Source organism: Phodopus roborovskii, unplaced genomic scaffold, assembly GCF_943737965.1.
Source record: "Phodopus roborovskii unplaced genomic scaffold, PHOROB, whole genome shotgun sequence".
Lineage (NCBI taxonomy): Eukaryota > Metazoa > Chordata > Mammalia > Rodentia > Cricetidae > Phodopus > Phodopus roborovskii.
Window position 1 is genome coordinate 16,291,095 of NW_026126525.1, and position 15,731 is coordinate 16,306,825.

Below are 15,731 nucleotides of genomic sequence, written 5' to 3' on the forward strand. Positions count from 1 at the left end.
CCTTTAGGGTTATTTCTTGATGGCAAAGGAGTTTGGTTATATAAAGAACAAGTAGGACATTATTTTTATTATTTCCTTAGCTTATTGCCATGTGGTGGAAAATACTTTTTTTAAACCTTTGCTACTCAAATGATGTTTTTATGAAATTCTGAGGAATCTAGCATAGTTCCTATTAATAATCCATCAATTTCATCATTACCTTATGCTTGAGGACCTAGCAGACCTGTATGGGATCTGATGTATGTATGTACGTACATATGTATGTATGCATGTATGTATGTATATGGGATGATCCCTATTCCTGATTATTTCTTGTAATCATATAAATAATGAAGTTAATTCTGTACCATCAGGAATAAATTAAGCAATTTCAATGTGTAATCCAGTTGTAGAGAGGAGGAGTGATGAGCAAAGGAGTCAATATCATGCTGCAGAAACTCACAGAAACAGCTGACCTGAGCAAGTAGAAGTTCATGGACCCCAGTTTGATAGCTGTGGAACTTGCATCTGAATCAGGCCCCCTGAACATGGGTGTTAGTTGGGAGGCCTAGGCAGTCTATGGGACCTCTGACAGTGGAACCAGTATTTATCCCTATTGTATGAATGGGCTTTTGTAGCCCATTCCCTATGGAGGAATACTCTCTCAACCTACTCAGCCTAGATACATGGGTCCTGCCCCAAATGATGTGTTAGACTTTAATGATCCCTCATGGGAGGCCTCAGTTTCACTGCGGAGTGGATGAGGTGTAGGATAGGAGATTGGTGGAGGCCTGAGAGGATGGGAAGGATGGGGAACTGGATTGGTATGTAAAATAAAGTTGTGTTTAATTTAAATAAAAAAATATTTTTAAAAAAGAACTAGTCAGTAATAAACCTGAGCTATTGGTTACGCATTTGTAATTAATATAAGCATCTGAGTGATTATTTGAGAGTGACTGCAGGACAGAAAAACTCTGCCTACAGATTACTTATAAGAGCATAGAAGTCTGCATACCTGAAAGGCCCACCCCACCATGGAGAAATCTTAGGAAAAGTGCATCACTGGAATTCCAGGTATCACTTTGTGTTAGTGAATTTTTAGTCAACTTGACACAAGTTGGTGCCATCTGAGAAGGGGAAGCCTCTATAGAGAAAATGCTTCAATAATTATGAGCTGTGTATCACTTTTATTTGATGAATAATTAGAAATGCCCACCCCACAGTGCCTATTGTCATCCCTGGGAAGGTGGTCCTCAACATAACAAAGAGAAAACTGAGAGAGTAATCAGAATAAGCTAGTATTGTTTCTCTATGGTCTCTACTTCAGTTCCTGCCTCCAGGTCCCTGCCTTAAGTTCCTTTTACAATGAACTACAATTCTAAATTGAAATAATCCCCATGTTCTCCAAGTTGCTTTTAGCATGATGTTTATCATGGCGATACAAACCCTTGTAGACATGTCCATCAAAGAGCCGCCAAGTCCAAGCAATTGTGTGTTATATATCTTGAAGAGAAATATTGTAAGATTATTGTTTTTTAGTTTCCTGAATATTATAGGACTTCCTCCTGCTTCCAGGAGGAAATACAGCTATTTGAACATAACACAATGCATTATATACATAATCAAAATTTTTAAAAGAAACACCAATGTCTAAAAAGAATGCTGACCTACCCACACTCTTGTTTGATCTTGTTACAGAAGAAATAGGAGGTTCTCGTGTATTTTATATTTAAGACAAAATAATTGCACCTAAGAAATGTTTTATCTTAGCTGAATAGTATCTGGTACCAAAAAAAAAAAAAAAAGAGGAGACAAACAAACTTTGTTAACCTGGAGTTCATGTTCCATGTGTGTATTTACACATGACATTACACCACCAGGATTGCAATTTATTGGTGTGTTTTGAAGTTATATGTTAACTTCTTGGTTGATTTACCTTTGCATAAAAGCATGACAATCTGCAAGGAATGGCAGATGTCAGAGTATTCTATTTCAGCAAGATGCCGATGAAACAAACATCAGTTTTTCTATTTGTTCAGCTGCTATGCTACTTTAGACTTGGAACTTGTGGGAAAGTGCTGGTATGGCCCACGGAATACAGCCATTGGATCAATATAAACATAATCTTGGATGAACTTCTGCAGAGAGGTCATGAAGTGACTGTTCTGACTTCTTCAGCTTCCATTCTTATTGAACCTAGCAATAAGTCTTCCATTAATTTTGAGATTTACCCTGTACCTTTAAGTAAAGATGAGATGCAATATGTTTTTCAAAAATGGATAGCTGAATGGACATACGACTTTCAAAAACACTCATTTTGGACATACTATTCAAAAATGCAACAAGTCTTTAGTGAATATTCTGATATTATTGAAAGATTATGCAGAGCTGTAGTTTGGAACAAGAGTCTTATGGAAAAACTCCAAAGATCTAAGTTTGATGTCATCCTCGCAGACGCTATTGGCCCTTGTGGTGAGCTGCTGGCTGAAGTGCTGAAGACACCTTTAGTATACAGTGTCCGCTTCTTTCCTGGATACACATATGAAAAGTACAGTGGGGGACTTACACTCCCTACTTCCTATGTTCCTGTGGTTCTCTCAGAATTAACCGACCACATGACATTTGTGGAAAGGGTGAAGAATATGTTGCATATGCTGTATTTTGACTTTTGGTTTCAGACATTTAATGAGAAGTCATGGAGTCAGTTTTACAGCGATGTTCTAGGTAAACTATCTTTCATTGTTACAGTGAAATCCTGACTTGCTGCTTCTTTGAATGTGAATGTGTGTGGCTGAATATAAAGTCATAGGATGAAGTTTCTAGTTGTGAGCTGATAGAGTAAAAATAGAAGCTAGCCAAATAGCCTCAAGGCAAGGCAGAACACTCTAGAGTTGTTTAGAACTCTCCAGAAATTTACTAACCATCAAATTGAGGCAAAGATTTCTCTTGGGAATCATTTGATTTACTCTGCTTGTCTTATTATAAGAAACCCTAGGTTTCATTGAATGCTTTAGTGACTATAGATATACACATTAAGGACTCATAATTCACTACCACAGCTATCTGTGTAGCACTGAAGAAAATATGTTCCCTTATAAAACTTATTTCACTTGTAAATTAAAACATTTCTCTAGAATATCATGAAAGATCTTTCACAATTAAATAGTAACTTACACCAGAAAAAGTCAAAGGAACATAGTTTTCTTAGAGTTCTTAGAAGCATAAAACTTATTACTTAAAGCCTAAAACCTTACTGCAAAGTGCAGACATTTTTATTGGTTTGTTTTTTTAATACCTTTCTATTAAGTAAAACAACACCTAAATTAAGAGTAAGAAAAATTTGAATGTTAATTTTTTATGGGAAGTATCCGGCTGTAATTTTCACATATACAACAGTTAGTAATACTAGTCCCTTATGATGGACCCAATACAGCAGTAGCTAAAAAGGAATTTAGTCATACCTTATGGATTATCACAATGCATTTGAAGAATCAAAGAATAAGAAGCCAGTTTCTGAAATATATAAGCTTGAGTAAATATTATATAAAAGTGTTTTTTTTTTTGTATTTTCAAGGTTCTTTCAGCAGTCAGTCAAAAAACTTTGAAATTATTGTTGTAACTTTGGAAGAGAATGTAATTTTTACACAAATTAATATTTGTATTAATATATGTATATTATGAAGCACAAGTGAAACATTTTAAATTATTGTCTGCATTATTTCAACTCATCTCCAGAAGTCACATGCTGTATGCTTTGCAAAATCTTTTCGTCATTGTATATTTTTACTTGTTTTTGTGATACAGGGAGGCCCACAACATTATCTGAGATGGTAGGGAAAGCAGATATTTGGCTCATTCGAACCTACTGGGACTTGGAATTTCCCCACCCATTCTTACCTAACTTTGACTTTGTTGGCGGACTCCACTGTAAACCAGCAAAATCATTGCCTAAGGTAACCCTATATTGTTTCCTTTGATGAATTGCTTTGCCTTTTTCATGAAAACAATTCTTCACCACTCTTTCAGAATGTTTGGTTTCATGAGAAATATAGAAAGTAAATTAGAACACTCTGCCAATTGACATATACTTTATTTCCACACATTTAATACATCTCTGTGTCTCACTACTTTTAAGCAAACTGTCATATCATTTCAGAATGTGGTCAGTGATTAAGAGCCTTTATGTAACTCATAAAACAATTAATACTTTATTCAAGAACTATAGTAAATGACAAAGACATATGTTGAAAACCTAAAGAAACAAAAATAAATATCTCTAACACAGAGAATTTGTATTCTGCTTGACCAGATTATAAGAATGAAGAAATGTTGCATATGGTATAATAAATATTGTATACTGTGTCACCAGAGAAAGGCAGATATGTTGAAGAAATTTACAACAAAGGTCACGAACTGTCCTAGAATCCTTGCATAGTTACGACCAATCCAGTGTTCAGGGTTAGATAAGAGAATGAAAAGGAGAAGGAGAAAAGCAGACAGACAATTGCAAGAACCATTGCCATAACTTCACACCCAGCTAAGCAGGAAGATGACAAAGCAGACAGTGTTAGAAAGCTACATTTAGGTGTGTTCCATACTCCCTCTTGTTTTCTCCAGTTCCTTACAGTCTTTTTACATTCATGTTTTGCTGGTATTTTGTTTTTGTCTTTGTGTTTTCCACTTGTAAAAGAAAATAAGGCTTCTCTTTCTGTGTCTGGCTTATTGCTTAACATAGTGTCCTCTAATTAGCTGTTTTTCTGAAGTTATATAATCATATTTTTTTATATCTGTGTAAAACACATTTATGAATATACACCAACACTGTTTTGCACATTTGTCAGTTGAAGACTTTCTAAGCTAATTCTATATTTGGGGCATTGTGAATAGTGGTATAATAAACAACATTATGTGTTTTTTTTTCCCTTGTGACTATTCCCCTCAGATTATCACCCAAGAATAGCAAAATTAAACTATACATTTAGAGCTAATGCTATTTGTATAAAGAATCTTCCTTGTGGTTTGCAAAACGGCATCATTTTACATTCCTAACTGCAATAAATACATAAATGTTCAATTTCCATGTCTATGGGAGAATTTGCTATTGTTTTAATTTTGTGATATTTATGCTCACTGGATTATGATGGAATATCAACATGTATTGAATTTAATTTTCCTAATAACTAAAAATAGTAAAATAATTTTTCATATAATTATAGTCTACTCATACCTCTACCAAGGAAAATTCCTTCTGGATCATTTACCTAAGTTAACTGAATCATTTTGTTTCCTTTGATGCTAGAATTTTTTTAACTTCATTTACACTCTGGAAAAGTTTTCAGAATTTTCTCCCAACTTTTAAAGGGTCTATTCATTTTGATGATATTTTTCCCTGTTGCTCAGAAACTTTTACTATAAAGTAGTTCCACTTATCAATTTCCAATTTATTTCCTGGGCTGATGGGATTCTAATCAATAAATTACTGTCTTTTTAAATGCCATAAAGTTTTCTTAAAGGAATTTGAACTTTCAGCTCCCATTTTTAATGACTTTTATCTAATTTGAGTAAATATTTTGTGGAATGCTTTACAAATGTGCATTCTGAGTAAAATTTTAAGAGTAAGAGAGAATTCTATTTTCAACCTTTATGTACAGATAATGCAGTTCTTTGTACCATTGTTTAAAAAGGGCTGTGTACAATTTGACTACCTTTGTTAGGATTGGAGAAGATGTGTAAGCTAATCCACCTCCAATCTTTATTCAATCTAATTCTATGTTATCGCTCTCACTTTTTTTTTTATTAACTCTTCTAGTCCAATTTGTGCTGCCCCTGTACCCTCATGTGCATGGCCTTCCACTGTGGTTTAGTCAGCTCACCAGGAGCCATATCATTAAAGAACAGCAACCAAGTGCTGGTGGCTGCTCAACTAGGGGTGGAAATTCATGTCTACCTCTCCTCCCCATGCTATGACCTTCTCTGGCTTGAGCTTGCACAAGACTTGTCCATGTTGTTGTAAACAGTAGAGTTCATTTTTTCACTAGCCTCCTGCATCTGAAGGACACTGTTGCCATATAGGCATCAAACACCTCTGGCTTCAGTCTTTCTACGCCCTGTTCTGCAATAATCCTGAGTCTTGGAATGAAGATGAGTTATATAGATATTTCATTTAGGGTTGATCATTCCATGCCCTCTAATTCTATGCACCTTGCCAGTGTGGGTCTCTGTGCAAATTTGCCAGTTGCAAATAAGAACTTCTCTGATGATGGTTGAGAACTGCATTAATCCCTAGGCACAAACATAAATCCCTAGAAATGAGTTTGATACTGTTAATTTATTTGAATAGGACTGGCTTTTGGATTCTATGAGCTACCTAATTACAGGTTCTTGATATCAGACAGTAGTGCCAGGTATGAGTTTAATTTTGTGCAGCAGGATTTAAATTCAATCAGAAAGTGGAAAAAAAATAAGAACAAAAAATGCCCAAACAAAACAAATGGAAAGACAAAGCCCACAAAAGAAAAAAAAATCATATAGTTTATTTTGTGTTGACCAAGTACTCCAGGATATGGGTCCTGCTCTGGGATATGACTGATTTACCCAGTGACACTCAATTAGAGAGAGCTGGTTTTCCCCTTTGGTATCAGGTATCAATGCAAACAGTTTCTTAGTTAGAAGTGTAAGTCCTTGTCTATTTTCAGCTCTCAATACTGAAACCTCATCTGGTTTGAACCTGTGCATGTTGCCACAGTCTCTGTGAGATTATATGTTCATCAATCAATCTTATTGTGTCTGGAAGACACTGGGATGTCATCTACCCCTTCCAGCTCTTTCGATCTTTCTGCCCCCTCTTTGTGTTGTTTTTAACATACTTCCTAATGTTCATCTAAATTTCAATGGCATCTCTGGTAATATTACTTTTTATCTCTGCTTATTTTGGTCAATTGCACTATAGTACAAATGTATTCTCCATGCTGAGGCAATGGAAACACTGGTCTTCTTAAAATAATTCCAGTTATTACATGATTTCGTCTCATAGTTTGTCTCAGTCCTTTAGACAATGCTTACTATGCTGCCATTCACTTGTGATGTCACAACTGTCTTTGTAGGAAATAGAAGAATTTGTTCAGAGCTCTGGAGAACACGGTGTTGTGGTGTTTTCACTGGGTTCAATGGTTAAAAACCTGACAGATGAAAAGGCCAATATAGTTGCATCTGCTCTTGCCCAGATTCCACAAAAGGTGAGAGAAACTGTCCACTGGGTGGACAATTGTATTACAAGTCTATTGAACTCTGAAAGGAGCTGAGGAAGGAAAATTCCTGTGTGAAGAGTAAAGTGGTGGGATCTTTTCTAATCATCTCCAACAGCATTTTAAAAAAAAATCATACATTACAGAGGACAAAATATTAGTCCGATTCTGACTGACACTATGATCTGAAAGATTATACTTTTATCCATGCATGGTTGTGTATACCTGTCATTCTGGCACTTAGAGACCTGAATGGGTCTTTTTCCACATATTTAAAACCAATTTACACTTCATGGTGATTTTTAAGCTCTCCGGGGGTATATGGTGTATCCATATCTCAAAAGAAGTGAGAAAAAAATCAAGAAAAAGAAAGCTAGGAAGGAATGGAGATTAAGAGGAAATAAAATAGTGATAAACATTATATTAGAGCTGGAGAGGCAACTTGGTGGTTAAACGCACTGGCTGATTTTCCAGAGAGACTGAGTTTGATTGCTAGTATATAGTAGCTTACAACTGTCCCCAGCTCAAGATCTAATATCAGGGGCCATGAGAGAAAGAGCAGGTGTTAACTAGTTTTTAACAGGACGACCCACCAGACATATGATTCCTGATGGGGTAGCCCCACTTGGCAATGCTGTTGAGTCACTGACTGTGGAAACCAGTTGTTCCTGTCTGTAATTTCTCTCATGGATCCCTTCATTCTTCAAAAAACAAAAAAAACAAACAAACAAACAAAAAAACTTCTTTTCTTTCCAAAGAATAGCTCTGGGTGTTTCTGGGTGTTTCCCACTGCTTGTGTGTTTATCTCATGAAAATATTCCATCTGCTGAAAACATATATTTGTGGATGATAAGAAGATGACTTTTCGTTTAGCTATATAATTTTGACATATAGAATATATACAGGGACATGCCTCATAACTAGATCTATTTGTCCCACAAGGACTGCCTTGTTCTTTTGCTCGGGCTAATTGCACACAATTAGCTCACTTTTACTTCAGAACAAGTTCAAAGTAGCAAGTTCAAAAAGACTTTCCATAAATAGATCATAAGGTGAAAACCTTACAACTATGTACAAGGTCAGAGATGCAAATGCCCAACCAAGGTTACTAAGAAAAGCATGCCTATTCTTCACTTTGCAGTCTACTAACAATATATCTGTGCCTCAAAATTGTTCTCCAGACTGTCTGGTTGAAATTTGCTCCTATGGCTTTGCACCCTTGTGTTTCCATGGTAAATGGCTCAGCTCCTCAACACTTGTTCTAGGAATGTGCTTTTGACCAATGAGAGAAATTTCTTTTCACTTCAAGGCTCCTGAAGAAGAGTTTTAGTTGTAGATGGAGTTTCTCTGGTTTCACCACATTTAGTATAGAAGAAGAAACTAGAAGAAGCATGGAGACGTTAGAAGTGGGACAGGATTAATAGAGTAGAAACAGAACAATAAAGAGTACAGGGAATAAAGAGCATGACCCTCAGATTGTGTGTGAAGTTACTATAGAATCTTTTACCCCTGAGTTACTATAGAAACTTTACTACTCCTGAGAAGCCTTTCACCTTTGGAAAGGGGCTACAGCAGGTCTCAGCTTCTACAATCTAACATGCATGCTCTTCAGGCTTCCAGATGTCATGCTCATAAAGCAAGGAATTACATATAGACAAAAACACCCACACACATAAAATGAAACAGAAATGCTTGCAAAGAAGGAAGGGGAAGGACTGGATAGATGACTCCTCAGTTAAGAGAATGTGTCACTCCTCCAGAGATCCTTAGTCCAATTCCCTGCAATCGCATGGTGGCTCACAATCATCTATCATGAGATCTGGTGCCCTCTTCTGGCACTCAGGCATACATGCAGGTAGAACGCTTTACATAATAAATTAATTAATTTAAAAAAAAAATGAGAGAAGGAGGAAAAGACCTTCCCAATGGCTGATGTAGGAAAATATAAAAGAGAAAGAATGAAAATATGTCCTGACCCTGATGAGTGCCCGGGATTATAAAACTATAAATGTATCTATATGAACTCCACTTCTAGCACAGAAAGTGAACATCTTATTCTGGTTGGGAAAGAGAATGGAATTTATGATGGATTCAGGTGTAAGTGATTATGGCATAGGAAGAATCAAGCAGCTCCCAACTCCATAAATTTTTATGTGATTGACTCAATTTCTAAAAGCATCAGTCTTTGGCTGTTTGTGAGTTACATTTATTGTAGTACTTGATAATAATCATTTCTCCTGTTCATGAAGATAAAACTTTTAATATAAAATTAATTTATTTTAACAAAAAGAGCATATAGCCATTGAAGACTGATATACTGTCTTCCAGTTTGTGAGGATTGCTTGTTTTTCAGTAATTAGTTTGGTACTAGACATGAAATACATTTAGAGCAATAGAGACAATGATTAAAAAGGGGTCAAGAATAGGCTGGAGAAACCCACAGAAACTGTTGACCTGAACAAGGGGGAGCTCTTTGACTCCAATCTCATAGCTGGGAAACCAGCAGAGGACAGAACCAGACCCCCTGAATGTGCTGTTAGCTGGGAGGACTTGGGTCTATGGGGCCTCTGGTAGTAGATCAGTATTTATCCCTAGTATACGAATGGACTTTGAGAGCCCATTCCACATAGAGGGATACTCTCTCATCCTAGACTTATGGGGGAGGGCCTGAGCCCTGCTCCAAAATATGACAGACTTTGAAAACTCCCCATGGAAGGCTTCACCCTCCCTGGGGAGCACAATTTAATTTTAATTTAATTTTTAAATTAAAAAAAGAAAGTTCAAAAAGAAACCATGCTTAAAATTTTCCTATTGATGATTTTTCATGGGCAGTCCTTTAAGTTATATCTGAAACTAAGTAAATACACTTCCTAGTAAGAAAAATTTTTTCTAGTAATAGTATACTATATCGATATGATATTTTATGCATCAAAATAAACATATTGAACAGCCTAAGCAAGATAGGAATATAGGTAAAATTATGTGCCTATGACTCAAAAAGATATAAATTAATATTGAATTTATAAAATAAGAGCTAGGATTAAACATAATATATACATAATCATAAGTTATTACTAACTGTCTATAGTTTTCCCAATAAGGATTATATTAACTGCCTAAATTTTCATATCTACTTGAATTTGTCATTAATCATCAGATCTGTAAAACAAATAATATGAGTATCATGGTTAAGTAATTATAAAGCTTTGTACAGAAAATGTGTTATTTATTTCATTCAGTATTTTATACTATTTCAAAATCCTCTGTAAGAAGTAAGGTTTTTCTGCCTGCCGCTGCTGGTCTTGTCCCACCGCCGTGCCAGCCCCAAATAACACACAGAGACTCTGTATTTGATATTATGCTGTTGGCCAGTTACTTGTTTCTTATCGGCTAGCTCTGTCTTAAGTATTAACCCATTTCTATGTGTTTCCATGTGGTCTCACCTAGAGCGGAGGAATAGTAGTTCTGTTCTCTCCAGACTCTCCATCTTGACTCCTCCTTACTCCTTCCTCTTTCCTCCTTGTCTCCTAGTCCCTCCTATCTTCCTTTCCTATTGGCCAACAGTGCTTTATTCATTAACCAGTATGAGAAACATATATAGAATGACATCTCCCATCAGTCCTCTATCAATTTCAACTTAATAATCAATGTTCATCTTAATAATCTCCTCAATTCTCCTGAATCAAAATATATCAAAGCTTTGGAATCTGTATAATCAAATAATGCATTTTCTGTGTGTAACAGGTTGTGTGGAGATTTGACGGTAAGAAACCAGACACCTTAGGATCCAATACTCAGCTTTACAAGTGGATCCCCCAGAATGACCTTCTCGGTAAGGCAGAAGTCAATAAAGAAAGAAAACAAAGGGAACAACAGATCTTGAAGATAGTAAAAAACAAAGCAAATTTGGTTTTGTTTATTTTCATAAATACAAAATGAAAATAACTGTTATTTGAAATCATTTTTCTCTATGTCTAGAATCTGAGTATCTTCAGTTCAGCTGTTAATAACTGCCCCCAAGAATTGTCAGAGACTGTATAAATTGCCGCTTTCTCTCTTATTTCTTACTTTTCATTATCTTTTATTCTACTTCAGAAATATTTCCAGTGCCACTGAGAATCTTAGCCCCTCTTGCTTCACCACTAATTCTTAATTTTCTACCACAAAGTGACAATGTATTTCATGATGAATTGTAGCTTGATTGGCCTTTGATTCCACTACCCACTATCCAAGTGACTACACACTACTCATACCAGACCCAGCACCACAACTATTTCCACATAAATAGTACTTTTGCCTTTTGAATTTTAATGTGATATTTTAATAAATTCTTTGAGAATTTCACACAATATATTTTAGTCAAATTAAACCATCAACTCCATTTATCTTTATATTTAATATATAGTTATTATTTTTCTTATTTTACATATTGATCCCAATCCCCCCTCCTTCCCATGCCTCCCATACCTCTCCAATCCCATTCCCCACCCATTCCACAGGGAGGGTGATGCCTTCCAGGAGAGATCATCAAAATCTGTTCAGTTCACTTGGAGTAGGGCCTAGGCCCTCCTTCCTGTCTCTAGGCTAAGGGAGTATCCCTCCATGGGGAATGTGCTCCCAAAGTCCTTTCGTGCACCAGGGATACATCCTAGTTCCACTGTCAGAGGTCTCTTAGACTGCCCAGGTCTTCTAAGACCCATGTTCTTGGGTCTGACACAGGGTTTCCCAGCTATCAGTCTGGGGGTTCATGAGCTCCCCTTGTTCAGATCAGCTGTCTCTGTGGGTTTCTGTAGCCTGGACTTGACCCCTTTTCTTATCACGCCTCCCTTAATGCAAGTTTAGCTCCAGGAGTTAGCTCAGTGTTTAGCTGTGGGTGTCTACTTCTGTTTCCATCAGCTACTAGATGAGGGCTCTATGATGACATATAAGTTAATTATCAATCTCATTATCAGGGAAGGGCATATAAGATAGCCTTTTCACTGTTGCTCAGATTGTTAGGGTCATCCTTGTAGGTCTCAGGACATTTCTCTAGAGTCAGTTTTTTTCTTCAAACCTATAATGGCTCCCTCTATTAAAGTATCTCTCTTTTTTTTTTCTCTTGTCTATTTTGACTATAGTATGTTTTCTATGAGCACAGTCCCCTTTGAACCCTTATATTGCACTTCTCTTTAATTTCAATGACTATATAAAATAATTCTCATTGTAGGTCATCCAAAAACCAAAGTGTTTATAGCTCATGGTGGGACCAATGGCATCTATGAGGCAATCTATCATGGCATTCCTATCGTTGGTATTCCATTGTTTGCGGATCAAGCTGATAATATTCATCACATGGTAGCCAAGGGAGCAGCTGTTAGAGTGGACTTTGAAGCACTGTCAACTGAAAACCTTCTCACTGCCTTGAGGACTGTCATTAATGATCCTTTGTGAGTATAATTATTTCTTGTTTGAGTTTTCTTTTTTTTCTTTTGTGAGACAGGGTCTCACTATATAACCACAAAACTGGCCTTTAACTCACAGAGCTCTACCTGCTTCAGCCAAATGAATGTTGGGATTAAAAATTGTACCATCATACTTGGTTTATATAATTACTTCTTTTAAAATATTAATGGAAAAATTCTTTTTCTTTAATTTAATTCTTTTGTATTTAATTTATTATTTTACATGTGGATCCCAGTTCCCTCTCCCTCCCTCCCTTTTACCCTCTCAGGCCCCTCACATGACCCTGACCACCCTCCCCTCCCATCCCCCACCCCAATTCCACATGTAGGGCAATGCCGTCCAGGTGGGGTCATGTAGATCTGTCAGGTCATTTGAAGTAGGGACGAGGACTTCTTTCATGTCTCTAGGTTAAGGCAGTTATCCCTCCATGGGGGATGTGTTTGCAAGGTCCTTTTGTGCACCAGAGATACATCCTTGTTCCACTGTCTGAGGTCCCTTAGACTGCTCAGTCCTTCTGGCTGAGACCCATATTCAGGGGGGCCTGATAATGGAAAAATTCTTATCATCAATATATTGATCTTAATCCTATTTGAAGGCAAATAACTGTGAAAACTTCAAATTATTTTGCATATCTGAAATATTACTTATTTTCCACAATGAAGTTATTCTAAATTTATATTTGACTTCATAAAATAAATTAAAAATTATTAGTCTGAAAACTTTCTGTATATATAAATAATGTTTCAAATATACATCTATTGGTAGCAAGGATACATATTTATAAATATTATAGAATATACATAATGAAATAATCATGAACTTTAAAATTAATGAAAGAATGTTTGATATTTACCCATACTTTCTGAAACTGTAAAACTTTCAGTGAAAATTATTTTGTTTCTATCATTCTTTTAATCTCATTTTGTAGTACTGAACTGGCCTCAAATTAAGAGAGATCCTGATGACTCTACCTCCCAAATGCTCAGATAAAAGGACTATTCTACCAACCTTGCAATAGAAGAAGCTATGGTGACTAGCTTTGAAAAAAGTGTTCTAAGTTCAATGATATGACATATCAAAAATGCTTAGAATAGTTTAGTTCATTTTATCACTCTAAAATAAATAGTAAGTTTCACTGATCTCATAGCCAAGATCTAAGTCAGTGGTACCAACAAAAGAATCTATGCCAATTAAAATTAATGTTAAGGCCTAGACAATGAAATAAAAACAAGCATACTGGAATGAGAGACAATATTAAATTCATACCATACCCACAGAACACTATCGGTAGCTTTAAGACTTACCAGAAGACAAATGTACCTAATCAGAAAGTCCAGAGGAAAAAAAAAAAAAAGAATCAGGAGAAAATGCTATTGGTTCTTACATATAGTCTCCATGTCCAGGAACAGAATTGGATTTTTTTTTTCTCATGTTGTTGAGAATTCTGGTACAAGTTCTGTGCAAGAAAGAATCACACTTCAAATGTTTTCAAAACATGAATCTAGTTACAGATTGAAATTAGGAAATAGAGGTAGAAATGAAGAAACTGAAACTGAAGAGAATATATCTAACATGACACATTGCCCCTGTAATGCCTAAGACAATTCTGTATCTACTTCACTTACTGGTCTTATATCATGCGTTACATGTTCCTCACTTGAAAAGGACTTAGCTCTCACTACTAACTTTCTCTTGCCAATTTGGAAAATATTGCTAAGCTGCAAAAACTCCAACTAAAAATGAATATCTTATGGTGAATAAAGCAAAAACAGAGATAGCACTTGTAACTGCAGTCCCGGTGCAAGCTGGTAATCTCATCAGTTGGAAAATGGGTGGAGATGTTCATTAAGTAGTTCAAGGCAAGTGTAACCTACACACCAAGTTCACAACAAACATGTACTACACAAGACTGTCTCAACTCTCCTCCCTAGTATGAAACTATCCACCCTGTCCCTCAGCTGTCCTCCATGCCACCACATAAAGCACAGCAAATTTATGTGGTTAATTTTGAGTCACTTTTGGGAGCTTTTTCCCAAACCAAGAAATGTTAGGTAGCTGTGTATATTAGTTTTATTTTAATTTTGGTTGTATACATCATCCCTTCAGGTATAAAGAGAATGCCATGAGATTATCAAAAATCCATCATGATCAGCCAGTGAAGCCCCTGGACAGAGCCATCTTCTGGATTGAATATGTCATGCGCAACAAAGGGGCCAAGCACCTTCGCCCAGCTCTCCATGACCTCACCTGGTTCCAGTACCACTCTCTCGATGTGATTGGGTTCTTGTTGCTCTGTGTGGCAGCTGTGGTATTCATCATCACAAAATGTTGCCTCTTTTGCTGCCATAAGACTTCTAACATGGGTAAAAAGAAGAAAAAAGAGTAGCTGCATTGAAGCCTGGAGGGTCCTGAGAGATGAGCCTTTCACAGTTGCTTCCAGCAAGAAGAGGTTGTGATACTAAGTTCTTTCCCTCTAAAACAAGACAGTTTCCAGTCTTCATTAAAGGGTGATTTTATGTATTTCATATGTGTAAGACATGGAAGTGTTCATGTCAAATATACACTCAGGACTTACAAAAACAAAATCACATGTTCAGTTTGTAATTCTTTTTGATAATTAAAATACTATCCCCAACAACATTCACTGAGCTTAATTATGGTTCACAAAATTCAAGGGGGCATAAAATGTTTGAAAATACCTAAGTATCAGTTACCTTTATAAATGTCCAGCCTGCTCTGGCTTTATTTGGTGGACTATTTCCTTTCTTGTTTTTAATTACTCAAAAAATAGTAGTGTTCTGGTTCTAGACTTTGAAATAGACTTGTTTTTCTCTTTGTATGAGGGAAGATATTGTTTCTGGTTATTTTCCTGTACACAGACCCCACATCCTTTATTTTCTAAAAGACCTGTCATGAACACTACTCTCCTCCAAGCAGAGGCATTTCTCCATGACATGCAAACAAGTATTCCTATTTGTTTCTGTTAAATTCCATTACTTGGCAGTTTCTACCACTTAACAAGATTATTCATTCGCTTCCCTTATCCCTTCATCACAACTAACCTGA

The 15,731-nt window shown here is 36.2% G+C and overlaps 1 protein-coding gene across 1 annotated transcript; it reads left to right on the top strand.

Annotated features, from left to right (window-relative positions):
* The first annotated feature begins 1,979 nt into the window (after positions 1 to 1,979).
* On the top strand, positions 1,980 to 15,261 carry LOC127232296 (UDP-glucuronosyltransferase 2B1). Its single transcript, XM_051198337.1, has 6 exons — positions 1,980 to 2,703; positions 3,784 to 3,932; positions 7,083 to 7,214; positions 10,968 to 11,055; positions 12,430 to 12,649; positions 14,772 to 15,261. Exons 1-6 carry the CDS (start codon positions 1,980 to 1,982, stop codon positions 15,049 to 15,051), a joined length of 1,593 nt encoding a protein of 530 aa, XP_051054294.1. The 3' UTR covers positions 15,052 to 15,261.
* The last annotated feature ends 470 nt before the right edge of the window (positions 15,262 to 15,731 follow it).

What these genes read in the sequence shown, in the direction of transcription:
- LOC127232296 (XM_051198337.1), top strand. Translation starts at nt 1,980, where the DNA reads ATGCCGATGAAACAAACATCAGTTTTTCTATTTGTTCAGCTGCTATGC. An exon ending in GTTTTACAGCGATGTTCTAG is followed by an intron (nt 2,704 to 3,783) that starts GTAAACTATCTT and finishes TTTGTGATACAG; the next exon opens with GGAGGCCCACAACATTATCT. An exon ending in CAGCAAAATCATTGCCTAAG is followed by an intron (nt 3,933 to 7,082) that starts GTAACCCTATAT and finishes CTGTCTTTGTAG; the next exon opens with GAAATAGAAGAATTTGTTCA.